General features: G+C 46.1%; 4 protein-coding genes across 8 annotated transcripts; all 4 read right to left on the bottom strand.

The window, feature by feature from the left end:
- Positions 1-782: 782 nt before the first annotated feature.
- On the bottom strand, positions 783-2873 carry LOC117838743 (uncharacterized). The gene has a single exon (XM_034718888.2). The coding sequence runs from the start codon at positions 2072-2074 to the stop codon at positions 1043-1045; it is 1032 nt and encodes a 343-aa protein (XP_034574779.1). The 5' UTR covers positions 2075-2873; the 3' UTR covers positions 783-1042.
- Positions 2874-3015: 142 nt separating this feature from the next.
- On the bottom strand, positions 3016-6293 carry LOC117838742 (uncharacterized). 2 transcript variants are annotated; one of them, XM_034718886.2, is made up of 10 exons: positions 5926-6293; positions 5657-5816; positions 5505-5578; positions 5040-5199; positions 4840-4960; positions 4234-4315; positions 4043-4140; positions 3812-3890; positions 3657-3707; positions 3016-3506 (listed from the first exon to the last, which is right to left on the bottom strand). In XM_034718886.2, exons 1-10 carry the CDS (start codon positions 6163-6165, stop codon positions 3423-3425), a joined length of 1149 nt encoding a protein of 382 aa, XP_034574777.1. In that variant the 5' UTR covers positions 6166-6293; the 3' UTR covers positions 3016-3422. The 2 variants fall into 2 exon arrangements, with proteins under 2 accessions (XP_034574777.1, XP_034574778.1); XM_034718887.2 differs by having other exon boundaries at positions 5505-5566; positions 5926-6292.
- A 239-nt stretch (positions 6294-6532) lies between these two features.
- Positions 6533-8364, bottom strand: LOC117838740 (pirin-like protein). 4 transcript variants are annotated; one of them, XM_034718885.2, is made up of 5 exons: positions 8145-8357; positions 7913-8057; positions 7673-7790; positions 7502-7564; positions 6533-7393 (listed from the first exon to the last, which is right to left on the bottom strand). In XM_034718885.2, exons 1-5 carry the CDS (start codon positions 8281-8283, stop codon positions 6803-6805), a joined length of 1056 nt encoding a protein of 351 aa, XP_034574776.1. In that variant the 5' UTR covers positions 8284-8357; the 3' UTR covers positions 6533-6802. The 4 variants fall into 4 exon arrangements, with proteins under 4 accessions (XP_034574776.1, XP_034574774.1, XP_034574775.1 ...); XM_034718883.2 differs by having other exon boundaries at positions 7502-7790; positions 8145-8364; XM_034718884.2 differs by having other exon boundaries at positions 7913-8354.
- Positions 8365-9697: 1333 nt separating this feature from the next.
- LOC117839673 (uncharacterized) lies at positions 9698-12356 on the bottom strand. The gene is made up of 2 exons (XM_034720065.2): positions 10741-12356; positions 9698-10113 (listed from the first exon to the last, which is right to left on the bottom strand). Exons 1-2 carry the CDS (start codon positions 12111-12113, stop codon positions 10062-10064), a joined length of 1425 nt encoding a protein of 474 aa, XP_034575956.1. The 5' UTR covers positions 12114-12356; the 3' UTR covers positions 9698-10061.
- Positions 12357-17234: the final 4878 nt, after the last annotated feature.

Genomic DNA, 17234 nt, shown 5'->3' with positions numbered 1-17234 from the left:
AATTCAGTCAGATATTTGTAGATGACCCCATGTATTCTTTGAGTAATATTTGTAGATATCTATGCCTGTATTTGACAACAAGCGCTTTAAAGCAATGTTATATTATCGTAATAAATGGGAATTAGACGTGGTCACGAAGTTAATTAGTAAGAGACAACAAAGTAGAAAACGATACTCATGAATTGCGGTAGGAGCTAAACACTTAGAGTTTTTCATTTATCCTGTGCAGCGATATTAACTACACATAGCGACGCCCTTTCTTTCCTTTCCCCGTGTGGTAGTAGGGACGGGCGGCATTAACTGCACGTAGCGACGCCCTTTCTTTCCTTTCCTCGTGTGTTAGTGGGGACGAGAGTGTACATAACCTTCTTTTTTTTTAATATAGCAGTTTCAAAAAGAAAACGATACTCATGCTACAAAGCCTTCCGCATCTCAATCCCAATGGTGCCGCAAGCCGAGAAATACGAAACGAGAATGGGCCTTTGTTGGTCCTGCAGCGCGTGCACGTGTGTGTGGCCCTGCAGCCGAGAAAGTGATAGTTTTCGTTCAGTTTTATGTTGCAATCGCAGGACGAGTCGTGCGAAGAAATCGACCGAGAGCGAGCAGTTTTCATCGTTCAAATGAATTTTCTGTGAAAATTACTTCGTTTCGAGTTGTCATATGACGGCCTTTTTCGTTTGTTTCCTTTGAGAGAAAAAAAAGGAAAGGAGGACCGCCGTAAATGACGATACTGTATCTGTGATGACATAAAAAAGGGGAGGAGACATGCAATGGACATGAGATGAGACAGTAAAACTGCATTGCCACGACACCACCAAAGCGCACGACAAACATAAACGACGATCACAACAAGGTCAACTTGCCAAAGGTACATACACTGATACACAACACCTTTCCGTTTGACACGGACAGAAAACCTGCTGATAGTTGATGTACATGCAAGAAATCTGATCGCAGGCTTGAACTGCAACACCAAGATGACCGAGGACACAGCAACAGGATCGGGCAGGACTATGTGCAACAACAACCAGTAGCAGGTAACTTACTGCTCATGATCGCCGGTTCTGGTGGCCTCCTCCGATGGATGCTGCACACTGGAGAGAGGAGAGACGACGTTCTCCTCCTCCTCCACCGACGGCAGGCTGGGCTCCCACGTCCTCCTCAGCGCGGCGAACGCCCTGAACCCCGCCGGCGGGGCGGCGGCTGGGCGCTCCCTCCGCTTCTTATTCCCCTTACCCTTCCGCTTCTTCTTCTTGTTCCCCTTCTTCCTCGTTTGCTTGTCCTTCCTCTGATCCGGTTGATCGTCGTCTGCGCTCGGCTCGACGGCGAGGCCCTGCTCCGCCAGCCTCTTGAAGCGGCACTCGGACCACCGGTCCCTGGCCACGAAGTACTCCCTCGCGCTGCACGCCGGCATGAAGCTACCACCGTCACCCGCCGCTGCCTCATCCCATTCCGTCACCGGTGCGCCGCCGCTGTGTTCCTGGTCCTCCTCCGACGCCTCCGTTTCCGTGGACGAGGTGGCCTCCTCGCTCCCTGTCGTGTCTTCCCCCTCCTCGTCGACGGCGCCGTAGTATTGATCGTCATCCTCGGCAAAGGCGCCGATGGAGCTCTCGGGGATCTTGTGCTTGAGCTTGTCGACGGTGGACCAGGGGATGAGCAGGAACTTCTGGCCGGGGAAGAGCGGCTCGAGCGGGCGGAGCACGGCGCCGTGCGGGTTGCGGAAGACGTCCGGGTGGGCGAGGCAGAGGCCCGGCGGGTGCTTGCGGATGACGGTGCAGGCCAGCACCACACCCGGGTACACCTCCACCACCCCGCTCGACAGCACCACCCGCACCACCGACTCCCTCCTCGCCGCCGCAGCCTCCTTGGACAAGGACATGATCAGCTCCGTGGAGCTGCTGCTGCTGGTGCCCGGCGCGGCCGCCTGGTTGGGCTTCTTCTTCGGCTTCAGTTTCAGCTTGTCCTTGCGGGGCTTCTTCGGCATGCCGATGGCGGCCCGGAGCGCGCGGCGCACCGATTTGCCCAGCGGCACCGTCGTGCAAGATGGCTGGGCCGTGCCGCCGTCATGTGACATGGCACTAGCTGGCTTGGCAACGGATCAATCGATCGGAGCACTATTGAACAGAGCGAAAGAGTAGGTATAGGTACTAGCTGGAGCTGGAGCTAAGAAGAAGAGAGAGAGGTGGCTCGATGCAGCGCGGCCGTGTCTTATAATGGCCTCTAATTTTTGTCAGGTTTCTAGCTAGGGGAGGTGGCCTCGCCTCGCGTTGGTTTTTCTTCTCGTCTGTGTCGCGGCGAGCGCGATCTGCCGGCGCCGGCGCCGGCGCCGCAGATTCGGCCGGGTGGCATTCTTGTTTGCGCCTTCCTCGGAAGCGTCGTCGGTCGCCCAAGAAGAATAGAAGATCATCAGGCACGCGTAGATGGTACAGATCAGAAAGGGAGAGGCGCTGACGGAAGGTGGCGGCCGGAGTTAGCAATGGTGTTTTTAATTACCAGGGAGGGCATGCCGAAATGCCACGAACCCAGGGCCTCCTCGATCCGGTTCTAGGGGCGTCAAGATGCCTCCTTGATTTGGATAGTATCGACGAGTCCCGATCAGTTGGGTTCGTCATTTCGGCTCTTCGGGTCAAGTCAGCTAGGGGCCAGCTTATTACGCACTTTTTTTATTGGATAATATCTAGCTCACACATCGTTCCTAACGAAAGAATTTAGAAATGAAGCAGTACATTTTTTTTTAAAAAAAGAGAGAGCAAGCAGTTCTTATCACCTCTCAGCACGACTGGATATAAACAGTCAAAATTGGCTGGGTACTTATTCTAGAGCTCAGTGCATCTAAACCAGTAAACTGATCCATAAATAAGGACCGGTTTGGATAGAGGAATTGGATCGAAAACCTAATGATCCAGTTCAAAATTCTTGACAGAACCCTAAACAATTCATGGGTGCTGAAAAAACAATACTTACTGAATATATTTAAATCTATCAGGCACTGTAGCAGCAGCTATGCAAAGAAAGGAATATCAAGCTTCAGCAGGTACTGAATAATTTAGTTAGAAGTGGCATAAAGCTTACATATACTCATATACACAAAATCGCCTCAAGAGTTCAGACAAGTACAAGAGGTGATGAACTGAAGTCACACTATAAGAAGTGCAGACCACAGCAAATACATAGAACCACTTTCCAAAACCACATATTTGTTTAACGGATGCACAATGTATGGCTGACCTATTCATGGTAGCACTGAAAATATTTACAGTTTTTGGTTGGTGTAGCATACAACAGTGATGAAAATTTAGCAGAGTGTGGCACAGTGACGAATATTTCAACTGTCTGCTCATACTGTCGATTCAATATAATGCTCTAGTTAGAAAATTGGGGAGGATTGGCACACCTCTGTTTCTACTTCCTGTGGGTCAGACTCAAGGAACACGCCCTAGTACTCTTTGCACAGCCTTCTTTATCCCCTCCTGGTCTAGGGAAGTTGTCAAATACACTTCCTGGACCTGCCAAGTAATAAGAAGGAATCATAATTCATGTACTTCTATCTAGTTGGGAATGATCCAGCCAAGGCCAAATACTAGCTAACTAGCATAATGAAACTCCCCAGACAAGAAAACAAATCATGTGCTGTATGTGTATCACAGAAACCTAACCTGCCTCCCAGCTCGTGCAAGAAGCGTGAACTTGTTATCCTTAGCTGGCACCTGTGTAACAAGATCCAACAAGTTAGTCCAAGTTTGTGACGTTTTCATATGTCATCTCCTGTAAGCTGCAACTATGAAAAGGTCGGCATTGACTGGAATCATACGTTGGAAAGCCAAAGCTCCAAATCTTGTGAAACAACACGTTTCTCCAATGCTTGGCGCCCAAACTGTACGTCTGTTATACTGTAAAGACAATACAATAAATCAGACTATGGATGATACAACTAATTTGACTATGGTTATCTGCAGTATATTTGTGGAAGTAAATAACTTGTTATCAAAGTATACAACAATGTTAAAATATCAGATATCAATCATAGAAACAAAAACCATACCCATCCTCTTGCAATAGTTCATTACATATACCATCAAGTCCTGGTAGAAGTTCAACTTCTGATGGAGACATGACACGATCAGGTGATTGATCAGCCTCCTATAGGGAAAAAGGTTATTGAATGAATCCAGTTTTCTTCCACCACAAAGTTAAATACACTAAGAGTCTAAGACAATGTATTCAACAACTAACCAAAGGGATAACTTTGTCCAATGTCTCCAATAGAGGATCTTCTTCCAGTTGTCTGATTGATAAAGCTATCCTTGACTTCGCCCTGTTTTTTTGTAAATGCAAAGCATGTCTAATTATTTCCCATGAATCTCATTCATGACAAAGCAGCCAAACATTTTATTATTCTCCAATTAGTAAGAAAGAAATGCTTTCTTAACTGAAAGAAACATGATGCTTTGCTGAAACAGATAACTAGCTCATTTCATCATTCTATTTCTCTCCCCCCCCCCCTATGAATTGTATATCTTGCATAATTGAGAGAAAGTTAAATTGATAATGCAGACACTTGGCATGCGTGTTCTCCATAGTTATCACACCCTTCAGTCCTAATGTTGGCGGAGCCAGAAACTCTTTTTTTTTTCTTTGTTCCGCCACTGCTAATGATACCAAGTTACCAGTACATCCATGCCAACTGATTCTACTAACAATTTCCATGTATGTTGTTTCTATGATACAGTGACTCAACATCTTACACCAAAGTGTCATACCAGGATATTAGAAATAATTCATCAAGACACGCCATAGCAATTGAGCAGCTATGCAGGTGAGGTTTTAAAAAGTACTTACGTATCGACATTGACCACTTTGACCTTGACAGCATCCCCTTCATTTAGAAAATCCTGGACGTCTTGGACAAGATCCCAAGACACCTCAGAGAGGTGTACAAGACCAGTAAGATGATATAATCCTGTAGAATGTTGCTGTTGTAAGATAGTCTACATTGAATAGTTAGCACAAAAAAGGGCAAAGGTGTTGCCAATAAGTACCATCAGGAAATCGCAGGTGAACAAATGCACCATAGTGGAACACTGAGCCCACGATTCCATCATAGATGTCGCCAATCTTGATTTGGGAAGAATATGTTGACCAACTAGCATCCTTCTCGGAGAAGAAAAGCTTCCTTTCCTCCTCATTTACTTCAGAAACCTAGACGTTCAGGTTGTCAGTAAAATCGGATCCACAAAACCCTCAAATGTTGAGCTCATTTCATCCAATTTGCACAGTATAACTTATTAGGAAGAAACCATGTTCGTTTCTGATGCAGTCAGAAACGACAGGTTCAAGTTGCATACAGGCTTTGATATTAGGCAGAAGCCAGGACATTGTACGGAATACATATGAATCAAACTTTTGGTCTCATACCCTTCATTTGCCTCCCAGTAGGTTACAGCAAAAGTAGCTACAACTGCAAATAGACGGTGCAATGGAACAATCAAAGAAAACTTAATTACCTTGACAGAAATGGACGTCCCTACTAGGTCCTTGGTAACATCTTGGATGGGCCTTTTGGGGTCTGCAAGCTTAACTACGATCAAGCACTACCTCATACTTTACAGGCAGTCACAATATGTTCACAAAACGCGTGGCAGATTGCGGAAAGTACCTTTACACCAGTGCGCGGGGCTGAGGAGAGGGTTGGGCACGAACCCCTGCAGGGAGTTGTACTTGACGATGAGCCCGCCGCTGTTTGACCTGAGCACCGGCAGCGTGAGGATGTTCCCCTGCTCCTTGTCCGCGCGCGCAGCTTCCCAGTCCGCAGCGAACTGCAGGCAGCAGGACTCCCTTAATCGGTCGGCATTTCATCGAGCAGCAGCCGCGCGCTCCGGAAAAGCAGAGGAGAAAGGAAAACCCAGCACTGAACATGCTACGAACCTGGGCCAGGCGCGCCTCATCGATCGGGGGAGCGGCGGCGGCGGCGGTGTAAGAGTAGGAGAAGGCGTCTCCCTGGCTCGCGGGAGTACCGGTTCCCTCGGCGGTTGCGGCGGCGGAGAGGAGCGGACGCTGGTTGAGGCGGGCAGGGAAGGGGAAGGAGGCTGGTGCCGCGGGGCTCCTCCGGGCGGAAGGGGAGAAGGCCGCGAGGGAGGGCGCGGGCTTGAGGGAGGCCGCCAGCATTGCGTGGGCGTGGCTGCCGGTCGCTGCCGCCGGCGGTGGTGGACCTGGTGGTCCGGGGGGAGAAGCGAAACGAGTGGAGGTGGAGGGGAAGGGGCGCGAGGAGGGAGGAGGGGGAGGGTCCGATTCGAGTGGGCTGGGCTTCGCTGCGATGGATGGACGGATGATTTTCCACCGGATTTTTTTGTTTGGTTCACTTCAGCGCGGCAATGCCCACCAACTGGCCTGTGACACGTGGCTTGTTGATTCTGCTGACACGTGTACGCAAACATTCCCGTGTTGAAAAATTTTACTTGAAGGAACAAAAATCCTTATCCACAAAATCGGGCTGAACTCTAGAGGTTCGAAACTTGGAGCACGACCGGTGATGTTGACTTGGATTGCGTACCTTGACTATGATGAACAGTGGAATTTGCCATCCTGCTTATTACAAATCACCATACAAATGACAAGCACATGCTTCTACAATACAATCATTAAAAAAATTTAAAAATCATAATCAAGATCAGAGTATCTACTAATGGTCTACTACTCTTTAGTCTTTTCCCATCCAGGTATCCAGGACAGCAATTTCCTTTTTTTCCATGTCAATTTCTCAAGAAAATGCATGCATCAGAATTCAGAAGCGGGTGATCGATGATCAGGCGGAGGAGCTCCACTGGCTGGCCCTCTCGAACCCGTTCTTGCCGTAGTAGTAGTCCTCCATGGCCTGCTGGATCTCGGCGCGGGAGTTCATGACGAACGGCCCGTGCTGCACCACCGGCTCGCCCAGCGGCTGCCCGGCCACCAGCGCGAACCGCAGCGGCGCGCCGGACTTGTTCCAGACGCTGATCCCGTCGCCGTCGCCCAGGACGATGCAGTGGTGCGCCGACACGGGTGCCGACTTCTCCCGACCGAAGACGCCCTCGCCGTCAATGATGTAGACGAAGGCGTTCCAGCCCTCCGGGACGGGCTGGTGGAGCTGGGAGCCCGGGCGCATGGTGAAGTCCATGTACATGGTCGGGGTGCGCGTGTAGACCGGGGAGCGCACGCCGAAGGCCTCGCCGGCGATGATCCGGACCTCGACGCCGTCCTTCTCGGCGCGGCTGATGTCCTTGCTCTGGAGCTCCTGGTACCGGGGCTCGATCATCTTGTCCTTGGAGGAGAGGTTGATCCAGAGCTGCAGGCCCTTCTGCACCCCGTCCCCCGCCGGCATCTCCGAGTGCACGATGCCCCGGCCGGCAGTCATCCACTGAAAGAAGAATTCAGTTCAGGGAACAATGTCAGGACATGAATGAAACTGCTGCATGAACACGGTGATCATGAATACAATTAGAGAGTAGAGAGCAGAGAGGCTGACCTGGACATCCCCTGCCCTGATGGTGCCCTTGTGGCCCGCAAAGTCCTGGTGGGTGAAGGCTCCCTGCAATTCCAACCCAGCACAAGAAGGAGACATTTGAGCGAACAGCTCGCGGGGGGCAGAAGGACAGAGGCAGGTAACACAAGATTTACTTGAGTAGAGTACACGCACCTCGAGCATGTAGGTGACGGTCTCGAATCCTCTGTGGGGATGGTCGGGGAACCCGGCGGGCTTGGAGACTGAGAACTCGTCGAGCATGAGGAAGGGGTCCAGGTTCCTGAGCTCATGCCTGCGCAAGCAGAGAGGCAAAAGGGGAAAGTCAACGCCCGATCAGGATGATGAGCAGCTGAGCTGCATAAAAATGAAAGGAAATCGGGATCCCAGGAACTGGAGAGATTATAGTAGGTTTACCTGCCGATGCTCCTCCGGACGGTGGCGCCCTGCCCCTCGGGCTGCGACTCGGCGAGGAGCTTCTTGACCACGGCCCTGGGCTTCTCGAACGGCACGGCGGCGGCAGCGGCATCCGAAGCGGAGGAAGACGACGACATGACTCGCGCTGGGGGCAACAAGGCGGTCGGGATCAAGAAGAAGAAGAAGAAGCAGAGTAGCAGAAGAATCAGGAGCAGGGGCTTGTTGGTGGTACTTGTCGGGCGGTGCTTTTGCGGTGGTGCGACGGGGAGTAGGCGGTGGGGGGCTCTGCTGTTGCCGATCCTGGCGATGGCGGAGGTATAAATAGGGGAGGAGGCCAGGTGCTGCCTCAGCCTCATCATGGTCGTCGTCATCACCGTGGCTGGGATTTGAGGTGAGAGCCGGGGATGGATGGCTTCCGCTGCGGCGCGGGGACTTTAAAGGAGAAATAAAAAAAAATTAAAGGAGAGATGGGGTTGACCGGCGGCGTGGTCGGATCTTTTCTTTGCGGCGGCGGGGCCGGGGGGCAGGGGCAGGCGGCTTCCGGAATCGCCAGCGCCCACGCTGACGCTGCCTCGGCGTCATGCCAACGCCGGCGTCACGCTGCCGTCAGCGTTATGCAATCAGCTGCGGAGGCCCAAATATATAGAACGGGAATTTTTCCCTGCCATCATCCCGCCGGTTTGGGCCAAATTAGGATGTCCGCCGGTTTGGGCCACAATACACCTCAACACACGACTTGCCAAATTCAACATCGGCCGGGAGCTTCGTTCCACGGGAGGCGGGCGGGGTTTGGGCCTCTTTCCACGCCGAAACACGCCTCGCCAAACGAGGCCTTAAGGGAACTCTGCAGCCCCAAATATGTATCATTTGTTCATCTCGGACTCCTTCAAAAGCCAGTTCCCTGTAAAGGGATCTTGTAGTAAATTTTCCAGATTTTTCAGGTATCCATGTAAATTCACCCCTTCCCTCCACCAAGTGCACCTCTTCTAGCATTGTTTGCAGCTCATACCACTATAGCTTCATTGGATGAGGAAAAAGTTATATTTTCACCATTCAACTATAGCATAAGTCTAATTTTCAACCCAAAACTATGAAACTGAGGAAATTTAGCCCTCCAGGTGGTTTTTGCATTTTTCTAGAAATTTAAAATTTTTTGGTTTAATAAAAAATTCATAACTAATTCATTTCCAATCAAAACTATGAAGTTGCTACCAAAAGTTTTCTAAAAATGTAGGCTATTTGTTGGTACTTCTATTTGGAGTTGTTTGCATTATATTTGTTGCTATTCCTAGTGTTTTATTGCTCGCAATAAAACAACTAAGATTCAAATAGTGCCAAATAGAACACCAACAAATAAGTTACATTTTCAGAAATTTTTTTTACACCAATTTGATATTTTTCTAATTTGAAATAAAGTAGTTATGAATCTACAAATTTATCTATATTATTCTTGTGCCGGATGCCTCTCCCCTTCACCCATCGTCATTTCTCCTAATCAACATTAGACGAAAACGGACGAACAATTAATAGAGATCACTGGGCATCGGTAAATGACTTCTTTTAATGTTATTTTCTTTCTTGCCGTTATTCTAACTTTGTTTCTGTTGGCTTTCACATGTCGGTGTGGACAAAGGGAACGCCAGACACACCTGGAGGTCCTGATAGGAATTGCACTAACGGGTAAAATTTAGAAAGAACTAATGCCATCCCAAACAGAGCTTGAAATGATTCTTTTAAAGAATCGGACCAGATAATCATAAAAAAGCAGGGTGCCATACAAAATAATTAAAATAATGATTCTTTTAAAGAATTGGACCAGATAATCATATAAAAGCAGGGTGCCATACAAAATAATTAAAATAATTTCCTGATAGCTCAACACGAAACCTGATGAGAGGGCCCACCGCAGCAATTCAATAAAAGGGAATGTAATGCTACCACAACAAAGACAGCCGAGGAATGGCCAAGAACTTCAAAGTGGATCTGTAGACACCTCACTTGCTCATGCCTCTCGTAATGCCAAATGAAAATAACAAAGAGATAGGTAGAGACCTTGTAATCTCTCAGCTTCCATACTTGCTCCAGAATCCTATTACTACACCCCAGGAGGCCAGGACTGAAGTGGAATGTCATTCCATCATGGGGGATCTCATGCGCTGCTGCTGCTGCTAGCGGATCCCTTGCCAGGCTTCCCTTTGCCCCTGCGGTCATAAAAATAAGTGCCTTAGTTAGTAGGAACAAAATAGTGCAACGAATAAAACTAAATGGTAGAGCCATATAGAAATCATAAGATTTTTTATCCTCCTTCAAAACTCATCGCTATTGACTTCTGTAATGCTATGAACCATGCAGCTGCAATTAACATGACTTCATGCTTTGGTCAAACAAACTAGGTCCGATTCACCATCACTTTATTACACTCTTTCTTGAGAGCACGGAGCACCGACAAAAGATTTGATATTACGTATAACGGTAAGTCTGTACTGGCATATTTAAAACCTCCTCTCCCCAGGACACAACAAAAGACCACCTAAAATGTGTGGCACGCTTAAGGTTAGTTGTGCAATGTTAGTAGTCATTAAACCTCAGATTTTGAGTCCTCTCCTAGAAAAGCAAACACCGCCAAAGCAAAAGACTGTTCAGCAGTGACCTCAACCAAGAGGCCCTTGCTTGCCTATCAACTTAGTCAAGTATTACTGCACACAAAACAGCTGATAATTAAGCTTTCCCCTAGCAAGTAAATGTTGACAATGACCCGGCCCCCTATGCATCAATATAATGTTCTGAAAATAGGCCAAGCAAAGTATGCGTGCTGGTGAAAGACAAACCTGGAGCCCGGATACATATCAAGATACTTTGAGATCCGGCTGGGCATGATGAAGAATACAAGGCCCCAAAAGGATCTTGCTGCATTAACCTGTACCACTTTCTCCAGCGTCCCTTTGCTGAGGTCAAAGGCAAGCCCCAGGCCCAAGTTGCTGCCGTCCCAGCGAATGTCGCTGCTAGAAACCCTGGCCATGACGTACACATGATCATCTTGGTGCAGGCTGAGCATAGGGCAAGTTAAGTTGCGGAGCCTCTTCTCCGTCGTCTCCGGGCTTGGCTCAGGCGTGCCACTGGTGTCGTCCGGCAGCTTAGGCAGATATTGAAGAACCATCGGGTTAGCAGAGACATAATTGGCATCAAGCTCGATGGCATTGCCATCCTGCTGCCATCCTACCTCACAAGGATTCGCAGCTGTCCTGCTATATATGGCAAATGTCCAGCCTTGTCTCCTGTATGGGATTTCTGGGCAGGGCTTGGTCTGCAGGCGAACAACCTTGATGCGGCCTTGGATCAAGGCAACGTCACGTCTGATGTGAGGGTCTGAGTGACGATTAGAACTATGATCAAGATCTGGCGGCAACCGGCCGTAGTAGAGCGTGGGAACGGTTTCCTTGAGCACATCACACTGCAGAAAACCGCGCCAGAGGTCAACCCAAGCCACCGCACCGCCTTCTCCTCCGATGGTAATCACCTTGTAGCTGGTGAAATGACACACACGATCATGATCACTCTGCTTGACCAGCGATGTAGGCTTGCAGCTCCAACTTGCAGTCTTGGAGCTGTAGATGTGGATGTCGAACCTGATGTCATCCTCCTCCTGCTGCCTGTGGGGTGGCACCGTTCTCTTATGGAGAATCACAATGTAATACAGGTGAGGGTCCTCCTCGTAGCGGGGCAGGAGGGCGACATGGCAGTTCTTAAGGAAGACGAAAGGTTTGGGGGGCAGGATCCGAGTGAGCGACGGCGCCCTCCCCCCACCTGCAGCCCGGTAGATGAAGAAATCGAACTTCCGTAGGATACAGGCGTCGGTAACGGGACGGAACGCCATGCGGATGAGGACGAGGTCCTCCTCCGCTGCCACGACACTGGGCTCGTCGGCGAACAGCTGGTAGGGTGACTTGCCTGGGCAGCAGACGGTGAAGTGGGAGAGGCGCGGCGGATGGGCGATGAAGAAGGTGACCCGGATCAGCGCGCCGTTCCTCGCCTTGCAAGAGGCTGTGGTGGCGTTTCTGCGGTTGTCGAGGTAGGCTTCCACGTCGAGGAGGCAGCTCCCTGGGCGAAGAAGGTTATCCGCATCCGGCGGCGGATCGTGTCGGGGCGGACGCACGGAAGCAGACCCGATCGTGTATCTCTCTCTCTTGTAACAGGCACCCATGGAGCGATGGATTCAGATCAAGAAGATCCAACAATCTCCTCGATCGGTGCTGGAGAGGAGACGAGAGGAGAGGAGGTGGAGATGGAGACGGGGAGGATCGGATCGGCGGCGCGATATCATATATATGTGGTACATGGGAGGAAGAAAGTGCCCCTGAACCCTAACCCGAACGACGGAAACACCTAAAGTATCCCTCCTGCCTCCTGGTCAAAGAGAGAACCCTGAGGCCTATTTTGGGAACTCCGACCCCCTACGGGATCCCGGCCCTTTTCCGGCCCGCGTGGAAATTGGCCATGTGTTGATTTTGAAGCACGTGTATTCTGAATGGAAATCTACGCGTGATTTGCATTGGGGGAAGTATCTTTTACATATGAATTGTGCTATCAGCCTTGTGTTTTCTTTTTTCTTTTAACGAACGGGCATGGGATTGTGTACAGAATAATTAATTATATATGTAGGGAAGTATCTTTTACATATGAATTGTGCTATCAGCCTTGTGTTTTCTTTTTTCTTTTAACGAACGGGCATGGGATTGTGTACAGAATAATTAATTATATATGTAGGGAGGTGTAACTGCAATAATGTCTTGTGGCTGATGAACATGTCGTTTAAGTATAAAAATATCCACCATGAAACCCACCAAAGCAGGATGCATGACGGTACTAACAATTTTATCATATGGATAAAAAGCTCTATGGTGTAGTTCTACTTGCTGCAATATGACAGGATGCCTTTTAGTGTCACTATTTATAGTGGATGGAAAGGCTAATGAGGAAAAATTTAGTAATAAATCTGCCTACCATGATAACAAGTCTAAATTTTTTATATTTTTGTTCATCTCTAGACTAGCTACTACACATGGTTTATGTAGGCAAGGGGACATGGAGTCTCTTTTCTTGTTTCCTTGTAGGTCGTACAAACTGAACCGGAGATTTGCTTTTTTCTTGCTGGATTACATTTCTTTCTTCTTCAATTATTTCACATTGCTACGTAATCTGTAGAACACTACAATCAGTTCCATAAGCGCAAGCTGATTAGCTGGCAGTTTGTGGTTTAGTAGAAATCTCACATCCAAAATGTTTGCTTTGCTTTTCTTTTAACATTACAACTTCATGCTCATGATTTTTGCTACAACCTGTAGCTTTGGGAAAGCATCCTCTTGCATCAAATCAACAAGTTTCTTAGGATACGAAACATTGAGACAAGCATCCAGGTAGTTTTGTTTTGAACCTTTGGTTACTGGACTTTCATACTTATTTATCTGTACCATAAATCGAGCAAATGAACTAAATAACAACAAATAGGTTACTGTTTGTATTAACCCAGCTAAGAAACCTTTTTTGAATGTACAAATATTAGTCATCCTCTTCATTCAGAAAAAAAGGAGTTACTAGCTTTGGAATATTCCGCATTCTTGTGTCTACAGATGCAGACATGTATGTTTTGTCAACATTAACAAAATTGCAGTGTGATCTTCGGTGCAGAACCTGGATATGGACTTGATAGCCTTCATCGTGTTGGAATTCGATCTGTATGAAAATCATGAAAGGTCAATGGCGTTCTACAAGGATCTCCTAGGTGAGTTAGCTGTCTTTTTTGTATGTTGTATACTTCTGCTGTTCTGCAGTTGGTGCTTGTAAAGCAAACTGATGCATTGTTCAATTAATCAGGTCTTAAGGTGAATCCTGCTAGGCCAGCGGACAAGCTTATTCATGCTATGATTGTGTTATTTGAGCCAAACCTCGTTAGAACAGCCTATTCATGCTCATTTTGCAGTTGGCTTGCTAAATAAAATCATGCTTGGAAAAAATAGGTTTCCTTAAAAACGTGCATACGGTTTTAGGCAACAAATTTGTAAGTAGCAATAATTTTACACTCAGCTCGATAATGATGTTCTGGTAATCCATTAGAAAGATAGATTATTCTATGATAATGCAAATCATGCTGAAGGTGCAGGTTGGCCTCCTTGTCTACTCCTATATGTCTCACCATATTCAAAATAAATTTGGTAACTTTTACATTCCGTATTTCTTGCCTCTTTATACATGGTTATTGCCCCTGTTGGTATGGCCGGGCAGTATTTAAAGATTCTGAAATAGTGTTGCCATTAACAATTGGTTGAGATATGCTTAGCAGCTTTCTATGGTGAGAAGCTAATTTGTGTCATGTTGATTCTTAATTCCGTAGAGCAAGACGCCAAACAGCGCTAGGCCAAGCCCTGTTGCCACAATACAGGTGTCCCGTTAACTAAAGCAACCTTCTTGCATGTGTTTTGTTCTTTCTTTCATCATGTGTTGAATAAATCGGAGTAGTAATTTTGAATATGAGGTACAGGAAGGGAGGATACACACCCTATGATTTTAGTGCCCCCTAATTAGAGCAAATTATATCAAATAGCATGCATATAGTTCTTTTACAAACATAGTACTGCTAAAATTTAGCACCTGTCACATCGGATGTATTAAATATAGAATAATTATAAAACTAATTGCACAGATGGAGTCTAATTCACGAGACGAATCTATTAAGTCTAATTAGTCCATGATTTGATAATGTGGTGCTACAGTAACCATTTGCTAATGATGGATTAATTAACCTTAATAGATTCGTTTCCCGAATTAGCCCAGGGGTTCTGTAATTAGTTTTATAATTAGCTCATGTTTAGTCCTCCTAATTAGCATCCGAACATCTGATGTAACACAGCTAAAATTTAGCACCTGGTATCAAACACCCCTTTAATCATAAGTATTGGATGTGCACATCTATGGTAATATCCTGCTTATCAGCCCGCACAGCGATTCTAATCATTTATTATTTTTCCCCTTTGTCAAGGTCACATGTTGTACTTGAGATTACTGTACGGGGGTGTTTGGGAGGAGGAGGCTAAACTTTAGCCCTGTCACATCGGATGTTTGGATACTAATTAGGAGGACTAAATATAAGCTAATTACAAAACTAATTATAGAACCCCTAGGCTAAATCGCGAGACGAATTTATTAAGCCTAATTAATCCATCATTAATGAATGGTTACTGTAGCACCACATTGTCAAATCATGGACTAATTAGGCTTAATAGATTCGTCTCGCGATTTAGCCTAGGGGTTGTGTAATTAGTTTTGTAATTAATCTAGGTTTAATACTTCTAATTAGTGTCCAAACATTCGATGTGACGGGGGCTAAAATTTAGCCCCCTCCTTCCAAACACCCCCGTAAAAGCAGAAAGATCAATCTGGCAACCAAGTCCTTTTGGGGAAAGCTTACCCTTGGTTGGTCTTGCGGGAAGGCAATAGCAGCTCCGTTTCTTTGTGTTCTAATTCATTTTTAGGTAGAAGCAAGTTGTAATGTTGCATTTTCATCTAAGAGTAAAATTTCAAAATCCTACACAATGAGGAAAAATAGATTTGTATAACTTTGATCCTATTCAATATGAGGTACATTGATATTTAAATTTATTTTATTGTTTCTTTTCCTTATTGCTAAAATTATCCTCTTCCAAGATTGCATTATGGGTTCTAATTCAAATTGTCATTTAGATTGCTAATTCTAGGATAAAATGGATAAGCTGCAAATTCTAGGATTCAGCCTTAAGTTTTCACCTTTACGATTGCTATCTGATTGCCTTAGGTTTGGGGCAACTGGAAAGGCAGTGGCACGTATATATTGTGTCAGTTGGAATAGGTGGTAGCTTTCTTGGACCTCCATTGCATACTGCACCCCTAGAAACTTGCATGCATTTTGCACTGACATGCCTAGAAAATATTGTTTATTTTCATATCCAGAAGAAGCAGTAGAATGTGCAAAAGACGGCAGTTGAGATTAAATCTGCGGTGATGTATGTGGTTCTGTTGTTTGTAAATGATATGCATCTACTGCTTAGTGCTTATATTTGATTGTTGATATGATAGGACGCGCATAGCCGCCGAATGCTCTAGTATTAATAATTTGGGACGGAGGGAGCAGTAGCTAAGGGAAAGGCATATTTTTTAAGAAAATGCCACACATATTGTTTTAGAGATACTATTATACGGAACATAGAGGTACTTTTAACTTGTATATGCCCGGTTTACGAACTATAACCTTTTTTAATTTCAACACTTTTGGAACAAAAGTTAGGAGGTACTCATAATCTGAGTCAGATATCCCCTGGCCAGTCCCCACAAGTACACTCCAACAAGTGGACACTGGACAACTTCCGTTCCAGGTGGCTGACATAATCATTGCAGCTATATATAAAAGATGATAGGTCTTCTTATAGTAATATAATTGGGTATAAATGAATGAGATAAAAACTGAGCTGAGATTCCAAATTAATGTTGTGAGGCCTTATTTTTGGTTTAGAATTGAACGAATAAATTGAAAATTTTCATCGGATTGCATAATACTCCCTCCTTCCAAAATTATTGTTTCTACCAAAATTTGACACCTGTAATGATGAACCGAATTGATTTGATTTGGTTTATGATGTTCAAATCAATTTAATTTGGATTATAAGTGACTGAGTAACCGGGTGAGAAATTATACTTTATTCAGCTAGATTAATGCATTGGTCAGATACAGGTCATATGCATACACAACAGCCACGGTTCTTGTGACGCGCAACAGAGTAAGTTCTCAGCAGGATGAGTTTGGAGCAAAGAAGGACAGGAGACATACACGTGAGCTAACATGCCATAGTTCAAGCTGTTGATAAGGTCAATCAAGGAAAGGAATACTCGAGTTTTTTTTTTGAAATATGGAGATAGAAGGAAAGGAAAATTTCACGTGTTATGCAATGACCGAGCTTATCTAGAAAATAGGGTGAGTCAGTTATGTAATTAGATACAGATAAAAATCTGTAACGATCTAGGGAAGGAGATTTTGCTCCGACTGCTGGAGAGAGATATCCTTTTGACCCTCTCCCGAGAAGTATAATTGTAGTGTCAAGGCCGGTGTCAACACAATTTGTTTTAAAATGTGGGACTTTCAAATTCATACATATTGCTATGCATCTAAATATAGGGTTAAACCTATGTAGGTAGAAAAGCTAAAACTATCTGCATTTTGAAATGGAAGGAGTAGAGCAGAGAGCAGAAAAAGATTCTAAACAAGCTTTCAAACAAATTAAATCAGAACAAGAAATAC

This window comes from Setaria viridis, chromosome 9 (genome assembly GCF_005286985.2).
Source record: "Setaria viridis chromosome 9, Setaria_viridis_v4.0, whole genome shotgun sequence".
Taxonomy (NCBI): domain Eukaryota; kingdom Viridiplantae; phylum Streptophyta; class Magnoliopsida; order Poales; family Poaceae; genus Setaria; species Setaria viridis.
Note: the sequence above shows the minus strand (reverse complement) of the source record. Positions and strands in the feature narration are given on the sequence as shown.

Excerpts from the sequence above, each read along its gene's own strand:
- LOC117838743 (XM_034718888.2), bottom strand. The coding sequence starts at position 2,074 with ATGTCACATGACGGCGGCACGGCCCAGCCATCTTGCACGACGGTGCCG.
- LOC117838742 (XM_034718886.2), bottom strand. The coding sequence starts at position 6,165 with ATGCTGGCGGCCTCCCTCAAGCCCGCGCCCTCCCTCGCGGCCTTCTCC. Across the intron at positions 4,316-4,839 it reads AAAGTGGTCAATGTCGATAC|GGCGAAGTCAAGGATAGCTT; the intron begins GTAAGTACTTTT and ends ACAAAAAAACAG. Across the intron at positions 4,141-4,233 it reads TGGACAAAGTTATCCCTTTG|GAGGCTGATCAATCACCTGA; the intron begins GTTAGTTGTTGA and ends TTTTCCCTATAG.
- LOC117838740 (XM_034718882.2), bottom strand. The coding sequence starts at position 8,283 with ATGACGACGACCATGATGAGGCTGAGGCAGCACCTGGCCTCCTCCCCT. Across the intron at positions 7,791-7,912 it reads GTCCGGAGGAGCATCGGCAG|GCATGAGCTCAGGAACCTGG; the intron begins GTAAACCTACTA and ends CTGCTTGCGCAG. Across the intron at positions 7,394-7,501 it reads TCAGGGCAGGGGATGTCCAG|TGGATGACTGCCGGCCGGGG; the intron begins GTCAGCCTCTCT and ends TTCTTCTTTCAG.
- LOC117839673 (XM_034720065.2), bottom strand. The coding sequence starts at position 12,113 with ATGGGTGCCTGTTACAAGAGAGAGAGATACACGATCGGGTCTGCTTCC. Across the intron at positions 10,114-10,740 it reads GATATGTATCCGGGCTCCAG|GGGCAAAGGGAAGCCTGGCA; the intron begins GTTTGTCTTTCA and ends TTATGACCGCAG.